The sequence below is a fragment of the Scaptodrosophila lebanonensis genome, unplaced genomic scaffold (assembly GCF_003285725.1).
Source record: "Scaptodrosophila lebanonensis strain 11010-0011.00,11010-0021.00 unplaced genomic scaffold, SlebRS2 tig00000089-arrow-pilon, whole genome shotgun sequence".
In the NCBI taxonomy this organism is placed as follows: Eukaryota; Metazoa; Arthropoda; class Insecta; order Diptera; family Drosophilidae; genus Scaptodrosophila; species Scaptodrosophila lebanonensis.
In genome coordinates this window covers 2,148,524-2,167,994 of record NW_022060565.1, presented here as the reverse complement: position 1 = coordinate 2,167,994, position 19,471 = coordinate 2,148,524, and the positions used below count along the sequence as shown (strand labels likewise).

Sequence of the window (19,471 nt, the reverse complement as noted above, 5' to 3'; positions counted from 1 at the left end):
GCATCTTGGACTAACATTTTGTGTCCCTAGGTCTTATAGTCTTCGAGATATACTTGTAGTAGATGAATATACGAACGGCGTTACGGTTGTACGGTTGTTTCATGTACAGAGCACAAAAACAATTCTATTGTTTTTTAAAGACGTATTGTACTATGTTCTCGGTTGATTTTGCACAAATTTCCAAACACCTACAGTGGGGACCATTAACCCGTAAGAATAAATTGAGAGGGAGTCCAAATTAGAAGAACTGTAAGCAAAGATTTCGAGCTTTACTTGGTGGACCCGTTTACCAACAATTTGTTTTCAAAATAACCGATTACACAATATTATTTTTGTTGATTTAGAGCCCATTCTACATGCTTCGTTTATTTGTCATACAAGTAGATTAAAAAGAACATTATTTGGTAATTGATGAATTATGTTTTCTAATGTTCGTATAGGCGTGGAGAATATCGCCTCATTAGAGAGTCGACGGCAAGCTCCGATGTGTACCCGTCCGACTGAAAATGGAAGCAGGTCTTAGTTCTGCTTATTCCGCACGATCTTGTTCCTGGTCCTCGGCTCTAGGCAAATCATTCTTGATGTGAAAAATATGGCGAATCTCCTCAGAGTTCTTTCCCTTGATCATATTGGCCACAGTCTTGCAGACTAATTTGAGCAACTCCTTGATGTCCAAGTAGTTGGCTGCCACAAGCAGTCCAAAGAGCGTGGCCTGATCGACTTTGAGAAACTCAACATCCCATTCCGGAATGTCGTCTGTGCGCCTCTGCAAGTCTTCTTCATCATCATTGGGCTCCGGATCGTTCTTATGGTAGTCGGCCCAAATGAGAATTTTACGCAATATTGACGAGTGCACTTTTGGCAATGGCACTATTTCATCTTCGTTACTACAATTCATCAACATGGTTTTGAAGATGCCCGAGAACTTGGCAAAGTTTTCCTCCACTGGGAAGATTTCGCCATCAGAGGACTCGAGAAGGATTTGCGGCATCTTCAATTAAATAACAATATGAGTATATAGTATGTTATCTTTATCTATATACGCCAATTAATAAATATCTAGAAAGATTTGCGGACTAGATTTCGAGAAAACGTAACGAAATATGGGGACGTGAGCGGTTTGAAAATCCAGTTTAATGTTCTGATTCGGGCAACTATAATGTCAGCTGTGCTTCAGCTATAACAAGATAACTCACCTTTAATGATTTTCTAAGAAATTCCTCAATATATTTCACAAAATGTTCATCAGTTGGATGAATAGCGAAAGGAAATGTCTAGACAGTTAAGTCAATGGATGCTGTGATGGTCAGATATTAGTGTTCCACAACAAATGACGAATGAATATTTAAACTTTGTAGATAAAACCTTCGCACGCTGATCGCTTCAGAATCGTCGGATCTCATACAAATACAAATGATGATCCTTTGTAAGGGGAATATAATGATGACTCTGCAAACCTCTTGCAAGTGGATTTCACAGCTCCAGATGATGAAATATCAATTTAAAAAAAATATTAATGCAGAACAACACAATATTGGTATTGCAAGCTAAAAAATTAAGAATTCTCCCTCTCTCTCTCTCTCTCTCCTGTAATTTTTGTAAATTGTAATTGTAAATGGATATGCCTCTGCTTTTTTAAAATAGTTTGTTAGTCCAAAACATAGCACTGCTACATTTCCTTCACTTTGTCAATAATTTGTATCCTATTTTATCGTCTCTGCGTATGTCCTTGATAAGCTGAAATAATTCACACTATGTCGTGAGTTATCGATCCAACCGATACACGAATTTTGCAGCCATGATCGACTCATGGAAAAAATTAGTCTGCCGACTAGGGATGTATGAAAATATTGATATAGCGCGGGGACGATGATTTTTTTTTCTTGCCCAAGCATCAAAAATTTTTCATGTTTTGTTGGACGGTCACATTTGTTTGGATGGCTTTTAATTTTTTTTCCATATGTGTATTTTGTTATATATATTTTAAATTGCTTAGAAATTTATCTTTATTTTATTTAATTAATATGCTTAAAATGCGTAACTGCAAAGCGTCGGATCGATTTGTTTTTGAAGCTGAAGATAACAAGTTCATATTTAAGTAAACCATACAAGTTCATCAAAAGTCAGGATTACGATTGGTTAATAACATGAAGTTAAATACAACTATGACAGCTTCTTTAGATACTTAAACATTTTTGATTTAAAACAACTCTGTTGATTTTCTCCCTAATATGAGCCTCTTTTTCTATGGAAAGTTCATTTTTTTTAAAACTTTGATGCATCGTTGTTTTTTTGCGATGCATCAACCATGCATTGATTTTTTATAAAGAGACATCGATGGACATCCAGTTACATCCATCCAACGACTAACTTTGTCGATCTAGAAATAGACGATATAGTGCAGATATCGCCACGGTTCCTTTTATTATTAATAAAACGCTTTATTAGCTTTGTTTTGATACATCTTTTATTCATCTAAGTCATTAACTAACTTTAGTACAACCAAAAATGTAGAAAAAGGGCGGGCTTTCAACAAGAAATATATGCGTACAAAATACTAGGAAGTACCGAAAACAGTTTTTTGTTAATAATAATTTAAAAATTTGTACCTTTTGTGCTTAACAACCCGTATTTATCATTTTGGAATTGATTGGGCTAATTTTGGTAGATCACCAGGCGTTATTGTGGTCCATTCCAGTCCACAGGATCTTTTTCAGCATTTTCTTCGATTTAATATTGTAAAGGAGAAAATCACAAAGATGTTTATTTGAGATCAGGTCTAGTAGTTGCGGTGGTAATTCAGTTGATTTTTGGTATTATAAAGCAGCGAAAGCATCAAATTGTGGGCTGTATGTTTTGGATCGTTATCCTGCTGGCACCAAGCCCCAATTTCGTGGCAGTTTTTTGCAAATTTACTCGAAAGATGTTCAGGTAACAATTATCGTTCACAATGGATTCAACAAACATGACATAAGGTAATAAGCTCAATATAATTAAATTTGTAATGACTAGCGTAATATTTAAAAGTAATCCAATACTTGTGACGCTAGGATAAGGCTTATAAATAAATAAATAACATTATGAGAGGTTTGATAAATCGAGCCCCAATCCGTTATATTTCTATAAAAAATTAACGGCCATTAATTAAAAAAATGCAGAACTACCAGTTATCAGTTAAAATGACACTGTTGGAGGCTCTTTTACGAAATGTTTAGCTAAATCCATTTACTTCACTTCATTTATTAACTGCTGATATCACTGGAGGCATAATCTTATGGTATAGTTTTTCTGGTAAGTGTGCATATGTGAGCATTTATTTATTTATTTTTTATTCATTAATTAACTTATCGTAGCGTTACAAGTACAAGATTACATTTAAGTTATTACGCTAGTCATTATGTATGTATACTTCATAATTTAGCTGTTTGTATGATTTTGATGTTTATTTGTAGTAAATAGTTGTGCACGCCCTTCGTAAAGAGCTGCAGCACCAAAAACTAATTAGTTTGTGGGTATGAGCAGTCGTCCTTGCAGCAATTTTTGCTTCGTTTTGTTTTTCTCACAAGTGGTGATGCTTCAAGATGGCGCTTTGGCTGCTCTCCATGGCTGTCACTTGTGGTTCTTGTTGTTGTTGTTGCTGCTGCTGAAGTCCCCGGTTGCCAAAGTGCGCGACACTCAAAAACACACACGGTAGACGATCTTATGCTGATAGCTTCTGCGAAAATTCAATTAGCACACTAGTCAATGACTGTCACATACATATCTAAAGGACATGCATACATAAATACATATGTATGTACATATGTATATACATACATCCATACAAACATTAAATTTGCCTTGTAACTTTGCTGAATTAGCTGAAAAAGCGTGAGCGCCTGAATACCAGCTTTTTCTCTAAATCATTGAAGCTGGAAAGGTAAATGAGCATTTTTTTTCAGCCACCTTTAATTAAACATTGTGATTTAAATTAAATGCTACTAACAAAAGTTTTTTACATACTATTTTATACATCGAGACGAATGAAACGCACTCAATACCGGCAAATCTACACTCAAACTCATTGAGTCATTCTTTTTGAGTTTAATTCTTACAAGCCACTAGGTGGCTTTTATAACTCACCACGAACCGTTTCAAGGCGATCTCAATTTATTGGTACGGCAACTATTTACTTAAACCGCTAGATGGCATTCGGTTGACGGCATGGCAGCTCTTACGCAACATGCTGCCACTTAGTTGTCTTTCAATTTCTTATATTGTGCGAATTCAAGATAGCGTCAATGAATTCGATGTTCATCTAAACCGACACAACCCCATTTCACATTTTTTGGTGAATAGAAATTTAGACGCAGCTCATGTCAAAAGAAATAATAAAGGGAGAAATATTAATACAGGCTGAGCGATAGAGCTGCAACTGTATATTTGAGACAGAACTTTGGTTATCAGCCTGGGAAAAATAATGCACTAACAATATCAGCGATAGTATATGAGGTTCTTCCTCATCATGCCCGTTTTTCCTGTTAATTTTGTGATTGAAAATAATCAAAACACCAGTAAAATCTATAGAATTTTGTTGCCGATTTTTGCTTTCTGTTTTTTTCCATTTTGTAATTATTTGTTTCATATTGTTATGCATAAGTAAATTTCATCTTTTTTAATACATAAATGAGGACATTATACGAAAAATATTGGATTTTAAATTTAAAATTAATTACTAACATCATGCTCAGCCGGAGGTCAGACGGCAAACCCCGAACGCATGATTTGTTGCCTCTTTACTTCTCCTCACACCATTCATTTTCCTTGCGAACCTGCTCCTCCTCTGCCGGAGTGAAGTCCTTTTTGATGTTAAAGGTCTTGCGGATCTCCTCGGGAGTCTTTCCTTTTATCATATTGGCCACAGTCTTGCAGGTCAACTCGAGTAACCCTTTAATATCCAAGTAGTTTGCAGCCAAGATCAATTCGAAGAGTGTTCCTTGATCGACTTTAAGAAAATCGGCATCCCAAGACGAAATGTCGTCGGTGCGTTTCTCCTTGTTCTCATCATCCTCACTGGGCTGTGGGTCGTCTTTGTGGTAGTTAGCCCAGGTGAGAACCTTACGCAAAATAGTCGAATTTACGTTAGGCAATGGCACCACGGCATTGTCGTCGTCCTCCATACCGCAATCCTCCAACATGGTTTTGATAGTACCCGAGCACTTGGCAATCTGGATGTCGGTGTCAAAGATTTCTTCGTCCGAAGACTGCAACTTGATGTTAGGCATCTTATAGAAGGGTTCTGAGGATTCGATAAAAAAAGTAATATATAGTGAATATGTACATTTCGCGAATCGACGCCAATTTAAGCACTTATGTGCGTGTGTCTGCACATATAAACATGTGTATGCATGTATGTGAATGCTCCTTTGTATGTACACAAAATGAAGTATGGACATCTGCGCGCACACAAATAATATAAATAACAGCTAGATTACATGTGTGGACGCCACTATGGCGTCGTAACAAAATTATGGCAATTCTATATTTGAGTAGCGTTTATCAGACCACTACACACAAGTTTAGTTGGCTTTTGCAAATTGTGAATGCAGTGTTACTTACCTTGTTTATTTTCAAAGAAATTACAAAACTTCTAGAAGACTTGAAATTTTTTCAACCCCGTTGTCAATAGCTGAACTGAACCGAATAATGAGTAATGGATGGATGGTATATGGTAAGGTGAACCGAAACGATGCACTGCATGAAATTATCGATAATTCAATGTCGATATGGCACTGCCAACTGATATTTTTCAGGCGGCTCCTGTTCGGACTTTAAGTAACCACAAATTTCTTTTTATTTTGCCATGCATGTGATTTAATGAAATTTTCACTATTGTGAAAGGTATAACTTTTTTATTTAAATGAAAATGAACATAGAACCAAATAAAGAAGGCAAAGTGCATGCCTGCTCCAATCAAAATATAAGCAGGTGGGCAGCATTCTTTGCACAAATACGAGTATGTAAACGAGACAACTATATACATTTTACATATATATGACGTATAGCTAGCGCACTCTTGTTTTACCCCGTGCCGACGGCCGATGGCCGTGCATAAATGCTTGTTCGAAATCGCGGAGAATTGTAACGCGGAAAAGTATATAAAAATTCATTTAAATCGTTGTGTGCGTGTGCGTGTTTTTTTCTTAACTGAAACAACACTATATTGTAAATTGCATTAATTTAAATAATGTTAAGAATAATTAAATAGGCATGTGTACGCTGCAAAATGGGACGTCGCGTTAAATTAAGGAACAAAATTGGTAGACCAATGAAAAAATAAAAGTAATAAAAAGGCAAAGTAGAAGAAAAAAAGAAGGCATACAGGCACACATACATCCGCACGCTCGACGTCGCCGTTGCGAAGGAATATATGTATCTACATATGTTGTATATGTATGCGTGTTGTACACATAAATGTGGTGCTGTGTGCGGTTGTGTGTGTACGTTTGTATCGGGCAGCAGCAGCACCAACAGAAACGCCAGTAGCAAAAGCTAGACACGGCATTCGCGAGGGGGACACCGGGCGCCGACAGCAACTTTTAAGATTAGGGAAAAATACAGCATAAAAATGAAATGCCTCATCCGCGTCCTCAACAAACACAACGGCGGCGACAACGACTCCGACTCATTCAGCAGAGCCGTCCTAGACGCACACTTTAATCCAATGGAATCAAATGTATCGTTTTGAGTAGAAATGCGCTGTTATTAGCCAAAATAAATAAACCAGATCGAAATCAAAGTACGATTTGTTCTACGGCTGCCTATTGCGTTATTGGGATAGAAGAACAACAGCAACAACAGCGACCTAAACTCGAAATAATCAAGCCCTGAACGACTTGTATGCATGTATGTATTGGTTTTGTGTATGCATGTCTTCTCTGTCTCTGCTGGACGACGTCGACAAAGCACCGCCAAGAACAACAGTCGAGGAACAAGGAGACAAGCGCGCAAGGATTAGTGAATATTTTACTTAAGGTAAAACATTACTCGGGCTGAAAAAAAAATTTTTTTAATGTTTAATGCATGGGCGACGCCATCTTCCGTGAGCGACCAATGTAACAAGGCATAGGGTTGGCATTTTACATTACGATGTGTGTTTTCTGTGCTATTCACAAAGCTATAACAATTGCTTCCACTACGCAGCTGTCATGTACATGTGTATGTATAAGTGGTAAACAATTAAGGCCAAGTAATGTGCTACACAACGATTTTTGCATTATTTGCATAGTTTTTTTTTATTTTAGTTCCCTAATGACAACCCTGTCTGCTTTTTTCTTTGTTGACATTTTCAGCTGTGTGCTACTCGTTGGTTTTTTATATCTATGTATGTATATGTGCTGTGGCGCTGCCACTTGCTGACAAAGTGTAACAACAATTAATTACGTCCCAATTACAAAAGCAATTTTATTATAAATAATTATTCTGCACAATTCATTTTTATATTTAACATTATTAATTTTTCTATAAAATAACAATCTTGTACTCTCTACTCGTTTTCATTTTAAAGCATATACAAGCTATTCATATGTAAGTCTGTCTGTATGTTGTGTTTGTGTGTGTGCATACTGACATCTCTCTCGTTAACACTGCATTAAAGCATAGTGAGTGTTTATTGTTTGTTGGTGTGTGCATGTGTCTTTTATAAACAGCTGAGTGCCTCCACCGCTTTCGTCGCCTCTCCCGTGGTTGTCCGGACAATTTGCACATCAGGATTCATTCAGAAATATTGACCAGCAACAACAATTTTACACATATATATACATATGTATGTATATACATGTGGTTGTTGCAATTACCAATAGTTAGGTGTCCATTAAATGTTTACAACTTCTCGTTGCTATCCAAATAAATTGTACACTTATGTATGCAGTGCCTGGTACTTTCATACACACGCACTGCTACCACTCACACCCTCTCACCTACACCCACAACCCTAACGCAGACGCCGCCGCTACCTCGGTGCTTGCCGTCAGTCATTGTTGTAACGCCGCCAAGCCGCGCAGCTTCTCAGTCACACAATTGTTGGAACACGAAAAAAATACAAATACACGGGCGCAACGCACGCAAATCGATAGTGAAATGGCTCTTCATTTGATTTTAGATTTTATTTTACACAACATTTAAATGCATTATAATACTAAATGCAGACGCAAGCCAGGCGTTCGTTTTTTAAATATTCTTATTGGCTTTGTAAGTGTATGTATGTATGATTGTGTATTTGGTTGTGTAAAGCATGTATGTATGTGTGTACTCAAATTGCTGCCGATTCTTGGACCAAGAAAATTTCCACATTTGTGGATCGATATGACAACGTTGACGTCGACGCTTTTATTACACATGTGCTTCATGTTAATTGATTTTTTCGCACATGTGTGTGTGTATATATGTATGTACTAGCAGAGAGAAAGAGAATGCGCATTGATGTTTGTGTTATTGTCCGTATTCTATGAAAGCAATCTACCCGCAACTAAATTTATGGAACTTAAAATCAAGCTCATCGCACTATTTAAAATTTCACCCACATTGTAGAGTCGCAAATTTGAATTTTTACTATTGCAATAAAAGAGTTTTACAGAGTCTCAAATTTTCTGTTACTCATACCACAAAAAACAGCTGATTAGCGTGTCTCCTCTCTTGACTCTTGATTTGCGTTTTTGTGTGGGTGGGTATGCAACCCCCAAAATATGTGGTGCGCTTATCATCAGCAATTGAGCTTTGTTGCTGCGTCTGTGTTATTTGTGGGAAGGGGTATAAGTCTTGTCCTAGTCCATGTGAGTGCAAACCTATTGCTATCTCGCTCACTTTCATGTAAGAGACAAGCCCAGTGTAAGCTGAAGAGGTTACATTTTACGTGCCATGTGCTTCAAGCCATTAACAAACAAAAATTTAGTTGGTTGCTGCAGCGCAAATTATTTGAAATAAATTAGCGAGTAGATAATATAATGTTTATTTTTTCAAAATGATTAGGTGGTGTATAATTACATATGTATTTATATATGTATGTGTACAGCTCGCTTTTCATTTAATTTAGCCGGGCTCACATTACAAGTGTTTTATTTGATCGCTCTCCCACGCCACCCACTTGCGGCTTGGCAACGCTGCACACATTTGCAGCTGTTGCCAGATAAGAGAAAAATAACAGCCAATAAATGCGAACAGCTGTTTAATTTTCGTTATTCCGACGCCAACAGTGCATGAAATTAAATATTTTATGACCTTTGTTTAAAAAATGCAAGAGAGCTGGGCAAATGTTATTTTAATATTGAGTTCTCGTCCATTTTTAATTTCCAGACTGCACCTCAGAATGGTCGTCGGTTCGAATCATACGCGACGCAGTGAAACTGGCAGCAGATTTACAAGCGGAGGCAACAATAGCGCGCCCAGCAATATAAATAATAGCGATAGCAGTATCAACACCACCAGCGCAACGTCTTCAATAACAGTATCCTCCTCAACGGTAACGGGAGGAGGGACAGCTATACCCGCAACAGCGGCGACGGTTTCGTCGTCAATGTCGCATAAAACATCAAGTACCGCCTCCAATGCATCAGCAAACAATGCTACGCACGCTCCACATCAGCAACAGCAACACCACCACCATCATCATCCGACGAACCACCAGCCTCATCAGCATTGCGTGTCGTCCTCGTCAGCAACAGGAACAACTGCCTCCTCATCATCATTATCATCGTCATATGGCAGCTCTGTTGGTTACAGTGGCATGCTTAACGGTTGCAACGGCAGCATTGCCAATAGCGCCGTCAGTCGTCTCTCCCAATCGACGGGCATGTCGCCGCGTGAGCTGTCCGAAAATGACGATTTGGCCACATCGCTAATATTGGATCCCCACCTGGGTTTCCAGACGCACAAAATGAATATACGCTTTCGACCGCTTAAAGTGGACACACAACAGCTGAAGGCCATTGTGGATGAGTTTATACAGACACAGAACTACGATGTGGCCATACAGCGCATTTACGATGGACCCTGGATACCGCGTCATCTTAAGAACAAAAACAAGATTGCCACAAAGCGGCTGCATGATCATGTAAGTAAACCTGCTCTACGACTGCTCTACAAATCAAATGAAACAACGATAGCAAAAAATGATAATTTAAACTAATTACATCATCAAAGATCTTCATGTATCAGATTTGTAAAATATCCAAGAAAAACTTTTTAAAAATTATTAAAATAAATATAGATTCATTTGTTATTTTAATAATTTTGAAATTGAATATCAATATACGCAAGAAGAATTTTATGGGACTGATATGTTCTTTTACGAAACTGGACTTTTTCCAGAACATGTATGTACATAAATTATAGAAAGCTGTTACAAAAGAAAACATTTTTGTTAAGTGGATTGGATGGAAAACATTTGATTTCGGTTAATATTTAATTTCAATTTTACTGAGCTTCATGATCTTATCACTGGCCAATGATAGTCACCGCTTAACTATTAGCTATTAGTCACTGTCGGTTACTGGGTGTTCCTACTGTCCCATAGTTGGGGCATTGATCAAATCGTGCGACAGCATTGATTTTGTTTACTACTTTAAGCCATGCATTTTTAAATCAGCTCAAATCATTTTTTACAGATCGTGCGCTATCTACGCGTCTTTGACAAGGATAGTGGATTTGCCATTGAGGCCTGTTATCGCTATTCACTTGAAGAACAGCGGGGTGCGAAGATAAGCTCAACTAAGCGTTGGTCCAAGAACGACAAAATTGAATGTCTGGTTGGCTGCATTGCCGAGCTGACTGAGGCCGAGGAGGCGGCACTGTTGCATTCCGGAAAAAACGATTTCTCCGTCATGTACAGCTGTCGCAAGAACTGCGCCCAACTGTGGCTTGGACCAGCCGCCTATATCAATCACGATTGTCGCGCCAATTGCAAATTCCTGGCGACAGGTCGTGACACTGCCTGCGTTAAAGTGTTGCGCGACATCGAGGTGGGTGAGGAGATCACGTGCTTTTATGGCGAAGATTTCTTTGGCGATAGCAATCGCTACTGTGAGTGCGAGACCTGTGAGAGACGTGGAACGGGTGCCTTTGCGGGCAAGCACAATGGTGGCCATCTGGATGGAGGTACAGGCCTAATGTTAGGCCTGAGCTCGGGACTGGGCGTAGGCGCTGGTGTCGTTGGAGCCTGCACTGGTGGTGGCTACCGTCTGCGTGAGACAGACAATCGCATTAATCGCATGAAGAGTCGTGCCAACAGCACAAACAGCACGTCGAACAGCAACAGCAACACAAATGATTCGACAGGTACCACCGACAGCAATGCCAGTGGGGGTGGTGGTGGAAGTGGATCGATTATCACCACAAACAGCACCAATAACAAAGGTCAGAAGGATCATCTGCAAATGGCAGGTGCCAGTATTGCAGTTGCTGCAGTGGCGCTCATGGATAAAAAACCGCCCAACGTTGTGGTCTCGCCACTAACCATGAAGGAGTTGCGTCAGAAGGGCATGACAAAATACGATGCTGAAATGATCATGGCCAATGCAGCGTATCAGCAACAGCAGCAGTTTCATCATCACCATCATCACCACCACCATCAGCAGCATCATGCGAGCACTGGTGCCGATGCCACCGCAGCAGTGGCCACTGCAACGGCTATGCAAAAACCACCGCCTAATGCTACCGAGGTCAATGGTAGGGCGAGCACATTGCGAAAATCCATGCGTGTAAATAGCACGAGCAGCACCATCTCTACTGCATCCACGGACGAGGTATCATACAATGGTGCCAGTGTCAAAGCCGCAGTGGCAGTAACACCAGCGCCCGTAGTGGCCAAATCAGCGGTGGTCCTGGTGCCACGTTGCAAACCAGCGGCAGTCGCTGCTGCACTGCATCATCAGCATCAGAAGCACTTGCGACGCAGCGAACGAAAGACATCCAGTCAAAAGGACAAAAGCAGTGGCAGCACAAGCAGCAACAGCAGCGTCTGTGGTGAAGGTGGTGGCGGTGGCAATGGCATTAGCAGCAGTAACAGCAGCAATGCATCCAGCGGCTATAGCCTCAATAACGGCAATGAAATCGCGGACCTGTCCAAGCTCCGTAACAAATATATGTCGGATAGTGAGGGCAGTGATGCAGAGCAGGCCAACAAATCGTATTTGTGCAATGCAAGCACTGTCACTGTAGCACCACCCGCACCATCAAGTGATGACCAGCAGCCGCAACAGCCCCCGGAGAAACGTATAACGCGTAATAGCGCAGTGCGCTTACAGCTTCAGCAGCAGCAGAAGCAACAACATCAGAATGATGTGACAACAACTACAACTGCCCATAATAACAACAGCAACTGTAACAATAGCAGCAACAGCAAAGCAACGATTACAAATTGTAATAATAATAATAGTAATAATAGCAGTAGGCATAATCTTAGTGGTAGATTTAGTGGTAAGCTGAATGCTGCCAAGCTGAAGACGTGCGGTGAGGTGGTAACAACGACGGTAGAGGCGATAGAGATGGCGATGCCAGCAACAAGCACACCCAACCCTGAGCCATCAATCTGTTCGCCCACACCCTCGTTTACATGCTCATCCACGTCCTCGGTGGCAACAGCGACGCTAGGGGATGCTCTCGACAACCTTCAACAACAACAACCACAGCAGACGCAGGACGAACAACAACAACGGGCACAGACACACGTACAGGAGACAGTAGCGGGGGTCGGAGGCTTTAAAATAGGCAGTACAAGTGGCAGCGGCAGTCCGGCATACAAAAAGAACCTGATGGCCAGCTTCGAGCACGCTGGCTGTGGCAGACAACCACCACATGGGGAGCACACGAAGCAGAAACGCAGTAGACGGGCGGCCGCTTTAATCGCCGCCGAGCACATACACAGCGAAGCAATGGGCGGTGCGGCAGTGCAAAGAAAGCGACAACAGCAGCAACAGACTCAGCAGACAGCGACTACATCAGTAAGCAGCCAGGTAGAACCATTGCTGAAAACGCCGGAGCGGCGCTTAAAGCTGACGCTACGCATGAAACGTTCGCCCATACTCGATGAGGTCATTGAGCTGGGCACCAGTCTTAGCGACGAGGGCCAGCATGGACTGCACAATGGCAGTGGCAATGCAAATGCGGCCAATGCAACCAACGCTGATAGCAATAATCTGAACAGCAGCGCTACCAACAGCACCAACAGCAGCGGTGCAGGCATGGAAACGCCGATTGAGTATGAAGTACTGCGCATGGAAGGTATTTCCGAACATGGTAACGATGATGATGACGATGATGATGCCGATGTTGATGCTGATGCTGAGGCTGCTGCAGATGACGATGATGAAGATGTCGTGGAGGAAGCTGAGGATGGAGTTGGGAGTGAAACAGATCGCCAATATATGCACTATTTGCAACAACAGCAGCAGCAGCAAAGCAGGGAGAGCCAACGGCAAATGGTGGGGAATCGAAGGAAGCAGCGACGAAAGCCCAGAAGTAACGAATTCACTGAAATAACATCAAGAACGCGACGCAGTCGACGCACAGCGCTCGATGTGTCGCCCTCGCCTCCTCCAACAGTGCAGTCGTCGGTTTTAAGCATCTATGGAACGCCCCAGAAGAAACGTTTGCGACTAATATTTGGCAATGAGACGCACACTATAGACATTCCACCATCAACAGCCACAACAGCATCAGCAACAACAACAACTGCCAGTGGCATTGATGAGCTCAATAGCAGCGGCATCAGTGCCAGCGATGAGTCCTTTAATGCCTCCTCAGCAAGCACAACCAGTGGGGGCGGCACTAGCATGACTGTCAACACCTCATCGCAGACCACTTCATCGGCAGCATCCTCCATTGACGCCTCACCTTCGGTAGCAGCAGTATTAGCAGCCACGACAACAACAACAACTACAGAGCCAACAATACGTAGCGATGGTGGAGAAGGGGAAGGCATTAATACTGCTGCTTGTTCATCACCCACATCCCAACCCGCCCATTTATCATCAAATCCATCGACGCCATCGAGCAGCACATCATCCAACAGCGGCAATTCATTTCAATCGGCCTGCACTAGTTCCTCGACAGCATTCTTTGGACGTGCCAAGTCACCACCCACATCAACAACCGCCTCCTCAGGCAGTTCGTCATCATCATATCTGTATAACAGCCATCAGCAATATGTGTGGACCCCGGTCAATGGCAGCGGTCTGTTAGGCAGCTATAACGGCAAATACGGCAGCCAGATTTTGGAATATCAGTCCCCAGGAGCGGCAACACAGTTGAGAAAATATGTGCCTCTGAGCACGACTATAAGCACCGTGCCTGCCAAGCGTAGCCAAGCAGAGAGCAGCAGCATAATCACATCATCCACTTCCTCATCGTCGTCGTCCTCAGTGACGACAGCCACTAATAGCAGTGTTGGAGTTGGAGGCGGTGTTGGCCACGCCTTTCTGCCTCAAGCTCTGACAATGCCTAAGCATACATTTGGAACGTGCGCACTGCTTGCTCCCACAAGCTTCGCCAATCTCCAGCAAGCGAAGTCAACAGTGACAACAACCACCCAGCAGCAGCAGCCCCAACAATTCGATAGTATGGAACAGCCCCCGACTTCAATCAATCATTACCAGCAACAACAGCTTCATCACCATCATTACAATCATCATCACAATAACAAATAACCAACGAACGACTGATCTCCATGCAAATTGTTTGGGCTGCTACTCTTATGGCCAACAACAACACCACCGTTCGTTGCCCCTGCTGTTGCCTAATTTAAAAGCCTCCCAGCCCCAGCTGCAGACCACTATACCAACCAACTAACTAACCAACATAAACCTTTGCAAACAACCCCAAACAAAAATATTATAAAACTAATAATACAACTTTCCTCACACTGCGCAAACAATCGAATTTAGTTTGCCACTTCAATGAATTGTATATAGAAAAAAAATCCCTCATTTAGTGATTATTTGCACTTCAATTGTACATGATTTCGAAATTCAAATGAATTAAGCCGTACTATGTTTAGTGGTGATTCAAGTCCTAATCCGCATTATTTTAATTCCCAAGTATAAGGGCAAATCTGAATTATTTTATTTTTACATAAATATATATATACATATATTTATATATATTTATATATATAATTATATATATATACATTTGAAAATAGTTCATAGAATTAAGCTATAAAGCATATATATATATATATAATTTTTTTTATATATATGTTCTCTACCGATTACGTGTACTAATGTTACAGTTTATTTACTTTTAAACCATATGATTTTATATATTTACAAGCGTGAGAGTGGCAATTAACTGTTCAATAGATTCTAGCTTGTCTACATGAGAGGTGGATGAATTTTTCAATTTTGGAATACTAAAATCGTATGCCTCGTTAGTCTCCGGATGCCTTCTGTAAATATTCCTACGAAATTGGCAATATAGCATAAAAATTTAGCAAAATTTTCGAATAAAATTATTATTATTAATATAATTTCGACATAGCGTTTTCGAAATTTTCTTTACGCATTCACCGCACTCATGTAAGCACAACTTTTCAATATCTTCGTATCCATGGGTATAAACTTTTCTGTCCCATTTCCATAATTTCAATGTTCCAATGAATATGTCCATTGTGACCCGAACCCATTGGCTATCAAGTTCCAGCCCAAAGTAGCGTTATGCAAAGGTTGTTAGGAAAGCGACTGTTATGAATACAGGACAAAACAAATAAATACAAAACGACCCAGACCTGCGCATAAAAGCAAATATACCCCACGAAACATTTTAGCCAACAATTGTGGACCTAAATAACTTTAATGGATTGGCAGGACAAGTAGGACAGTGATACCTTTGTTAATTGCAAAAATATGTATTTCCATTATACCTTTCTTTATGCTTTACTTTCCTTTCTTTCTCTCTTGCATTGCAGATGGATGTTTAAAGCATAAGTGTAGCAAAAAAGCAAGTGTAAAGCAAATTGTTGAAGAGGCAGGAAGTGCGCAAATGTGTCTAGCAAATATGCCTAATATGAATATGAATATCCATAACAATAACAATACAATTAATAATAATGATAATGGTAATTGCGTCAAGCAAGACGACAACAACAATAATAATTATGACAACAACACCAACAGCAGGAGCATCCAAAGCAATTTGGTAGTTAAAAAGCTAAGAGTAGAAATAAATCGCATACGAATCATGTACAGTATAAACACAAGCTAACCGACATAACATCAGCAAAAAGTGGCAACGAACATCAATAACAACAACTACAGCTACAATAACAAACATTTTATTTGTATATTTTGTTAATACATACGTACATACATACAAACGACAAATGTAATTGGCCTTGAGAGTCGAATCGGAACGTTTCATATTGTAATACAAAATTTTAAAACTGTTAAACAAGAAATGTAAAACAATATTCTAAATGAAATGCACACACACACAAATAAATAAATATATACATACATCTAAACAGAGACGTAGCGCAATTAGGAGCGGTTCTTAGGCGCCTTTAAAATAAAATTAACATATTACAAATAAAATGAATAATAAATGCAAAGAGATGCAAAAGAACTTTAAACGCGTGCCTCGAAATTGAAGCGACCACGTTAATCCAAAAAGGCCAACAACAACAAACAATAGCAAGCAGCAACTAATAGCAATATACATACATAGATACTATATACATAAATATAACTCAATTTACATAGTTCTATATAGTAAGTATTGAGTATACAATTATACATATAATTACTAGATGAAAACCTCCAACAAATTTTAGTCGACGCCTCAAACAAAAACACAAAATTTAAAATGCAATTCATGTATATAAACAAGTAAAAGAGGAAAGGTATGACCGTTTAATAAATAAAGAATAATATCAAAATATGTATATTAAAACGAAACGAAAGAAAAGCTGCAACACATGCATACAAACAAACAGACAGACATAGATATGTATATGGAAATGAATTATCAATCTTTTTTTTTTTGGCCAGTGTGTGCGGTTAATGAGTTTCTGTATTTTGCACGCATTTTATTTTATATGTCAATTGATTACAGTCCTATGAAATGCAGTGTTTATAATTATTAAAGTTTGTTGTGTTGTTTACTGTACCCCCTCCCCCCATATACATACATATATATACATACATATACATTGTACTATTTATATTTACTTAAACAATTTGCACTTCATTTACTTATCAAATCGATTACAATCGGCAATTTTGCGTATGCCTAAATATTTTATTTACATACATACACACATATGTAACATTTAGTTTCATGTTGTTTTAGCATAAATACTTTCATATACAGAACTTAAAAAATGCCCCATTCTTTTTAAGCAACAATAATTCAAATAATTAGAATGCAAATATGTTTATTATTGTTATAAAATACCTTTATTTATATTTAAGTTTGGCATAATGTAGCATACGATAAAGGATACTTATACCTATCTATATATAATGCATACATTATTGTGTAACTATTGTGTATTATTTTGTAAGCCACAACAGCAACAACAACAGCAGCATCAGCAGCAAAAATCCATAATAAACTAAACAATTTAGTTTTTAAATGCATGCTTCTGTTCTCATTTCTTCTTTTTGCCGGTGAGCCGTAGGCGGCTTCGGATTGAAGGTACGTCGTTTGTGGAGCTTAATGCGTTTGATTTGCATTAAATATTGAATCTTATCTAACCTTACTAGCCTTCATCTTACTAATTCGTCGATAAATCTTATTTTAAATAAAATAAGCTATATTTCTACTTTTAAATGAATGTTGAAGTGTTGCTTCACTCCTTTGACACCTTCACACACTTTTTTATGTTGATACTTTAATCTCAATTGGCACGCTCCACATTAAAGGATGTGCTTCATAAACACCTTTTTCTCCACCCACATTCTCATATATGCTTAAAGTTGAAAGATTTCAATTTTAAAGATCAAACTGAAAAAATCATTGCTTTATATCCTAATTTATTTTCAAGTATTAGTGGCTTATTATTAGTAAATGCTGAACTGATTATCGATTTGCAGATTTTTTTTGTTATGGTCGAGATTCGCAACAATTTCAACAATTTTCAACAGCTTAGTTTAATACTTGAAGTGTTTTTTGTTTGTTACATGCCTCTTACTAATTAAGCTCCATAATTTAATAAAATCTGACATATTATAAGATTGAAGCTAATTCGCGATGGGGCACCAAGCTTAAATGGAGACTTATATTTATTGACAAATATTACTTAAAGTCCTGTACGCAATGGTGCACGCACATATATGTACATACAATAAGTATGTAATGTGCATGAATGTATCATATAGACAAATGATGACAAAATATAAACTTTCACATTTATGTGCTTAAACGTCGTTATGCGCATAGTGCCTTTTATTTGCATTTAGATCAATGATAAAGAGGTACATACATATATCGACCATTATTCCACTAAGCTAAGGATTTTAATCACTGTTCAGTAGAACAAAGGCCTAATTCTACAAGACAGATGTATGAAATGAACGAAAATAAAGTGTATCAGATATCTTCATGTTTCTGATGCCGCGAATTTTATGTATGATGTTTAATTAAATGAAATCAAATATGTGCTAAATCCATCCGGCGTGTGTTGTGTAGATTGTACGAAATATGTATAAGCGTATGTACATTCTGTACAACAACTGTTTAGAACGATATTCGCATTTAGTGTCCATACTTCTGGAAATCCCATTCACGATTGTCCAATGGGCACACTTGGCGTGTCTTCAGCCAACGTGAAATGCAGTGGAAATGGAAAGCGTGGTTGCACACGCCCCAGGCTACAGTGCACTCCTCGCTGGTGGCCGACGCTTGATTGGCCTGACACTCGATGCAAAGATCCATTATATGATTGCGACAAATGGCGCAATTGTCAACCACAATATCTAGAAACATGATTGTGCATAAATTTATGGCGTCAGTATGGTTGAAATAGCAAAGAAAACACAACACAACTTTTGCATGCCTCGTTTTCCATTTATAATGCAAATAAACTTACCCCAAGCCCAGAGCGCTACAGCATTCCACTGTTAAAAGAAATAATGTAAATATGTATGTTAAATTTAACTGTGTGGCTTGGCAAAATGACAAAGCGAAAAAAACTTTGCAAAAAAATGCCGCATACCTTTTTGACTTCAAAGCGCTTCTTCTCACCCTTGCTGCTGGAGGATGGCACTTCGAATTCTTCTTCATCTACTTCCATCATGCTATATTTTTAATTTTTAAAATTTATGTGCTGTTAGATTCTGTGCTTACAATACAGACTCAGTTTTCCATATGACAAACATTAAAATGGCTGTCGGGAAAGACAAAGTGTATTCGATAAGTTTGTAGAAGAAGTATCGATTAAATTAAAAGATATTTTTCCGGTTTTTATGTTGGTTTTGCGATTTTCTCATAGCTAGTTTTC

At 39.1% G+C, this 19,471-nt stretch overlaps 3 protein-coding genes and 1 pseudogene across 5 annotated transcripts; 1 reads left to right on the top strand and 3 right to left on the bottom strand.

The window, feature by feature from the left end:
- Nucleotides 1-351: 351 nt before the first annotated feature.
- On the bottom strand, nucleotides 352-1,268 carry LOC115626850 (annotated as a pseudogene).
- A 3,293-nt stretch (nucleotides 1,269-4,561) lies between these two features.
- LOC115626729 (S-phase kinase-associated protein 1) lies at nucleotides 4,562-5,840 on the bottom strand. The gene is made up of 2 exons (XM_030522175.1): nucleotides 5,599-5,840; nucleotides 4,562-5,278 (listed from the first exon to the last, which is right to left on the bottom strand). The coding sequence occupies exon 2, from the start codon at nucleotides 5,262-5,264 to the stop codon at nucleotides 4,776-4,778; it is 489 nt and encodes a 162-aa protein (XP_030378035.1). The 5' UTR covers nucleotides 5,265-5,278; nucleotides 5,599-5,840; the 3' UTR covers nucleotides 4,562-4,775.
- Nucleotides 5,841-6,125: 285 nt separating this feature from the next.
- LOC115627010 (histone-lysine N-methyltransferase Suv4-20) lies at nucleotides 6,126-17,636 on the top strand. 3 transcript variants are annotated; one of them, XM_030522532.1, is made up of 4 exons: nucleotides 6,126-7,014; nucleotides 9,331-10,087; nucleotides 10,641-12,393; nucleotides 15,938-17,636. In XM_030522532.1, the coding sequence occupies exons 2-4, from the start codon at nucleotides 9,344-9,346 to the stop codon at nucleotides 16,231-16,233; spliced, it is 2,793 nt and encodes a 930-aa protein (XP_030378392.1). In that variant the 5' UTR covers nucleotides 6,126-7,014; nucleotides 9,331-9,343; the 3' UTR covers nucleotides 16,234-17,636. The 3 variants fall into 3 exon arrangements, with proteins under 3 accessions (XP_030378392.1, XP_030378390.1, XP_030378391.1); XM_030522530.1 differs by lacking the exon at nucleotides 15,938-17,636 and having other exon boundaries at nucleotides 10,641-15,163; XM_030522531.1 differs by lacking the exons at nucleotides 6,126-7,014; nucleotides 15,938-17,636 and adding an exon at nucleotides 8,110-8,229 and having other exon boundaries at nucleotides 10,641-15,164.
- Nucleotides 17,637-18,368: 732 nt separating this feature from the next.
- Nucleotides 18,369-19,345, bottom strand: LOC115627012 (RING-box protein 1A). Its single transcript, XM_030522533.1, has 3 exons — nucleotides 19,187-19,345; nucleotides 19,061-19,088; nucleotides 18,369-18,947 (listed from the first exon to the last, which is right to left on the bottom strand). The coding sequence occupies exons 1-3, from the start codon at nucleotides 19,265-19,267 to the stop codon at nucleotides 18,727-18,729; spliced, it is 330 nt and encodes a 109-aa protein (XP_030378393.1). The 5' UTR covers nucleotides 19,268-19,345; the 3' UTR covers nucleotides 18,369-18,726.
- Between the last annotated feature and the right edge of the window lie 126 nt (nucleotides 19,346-19,471).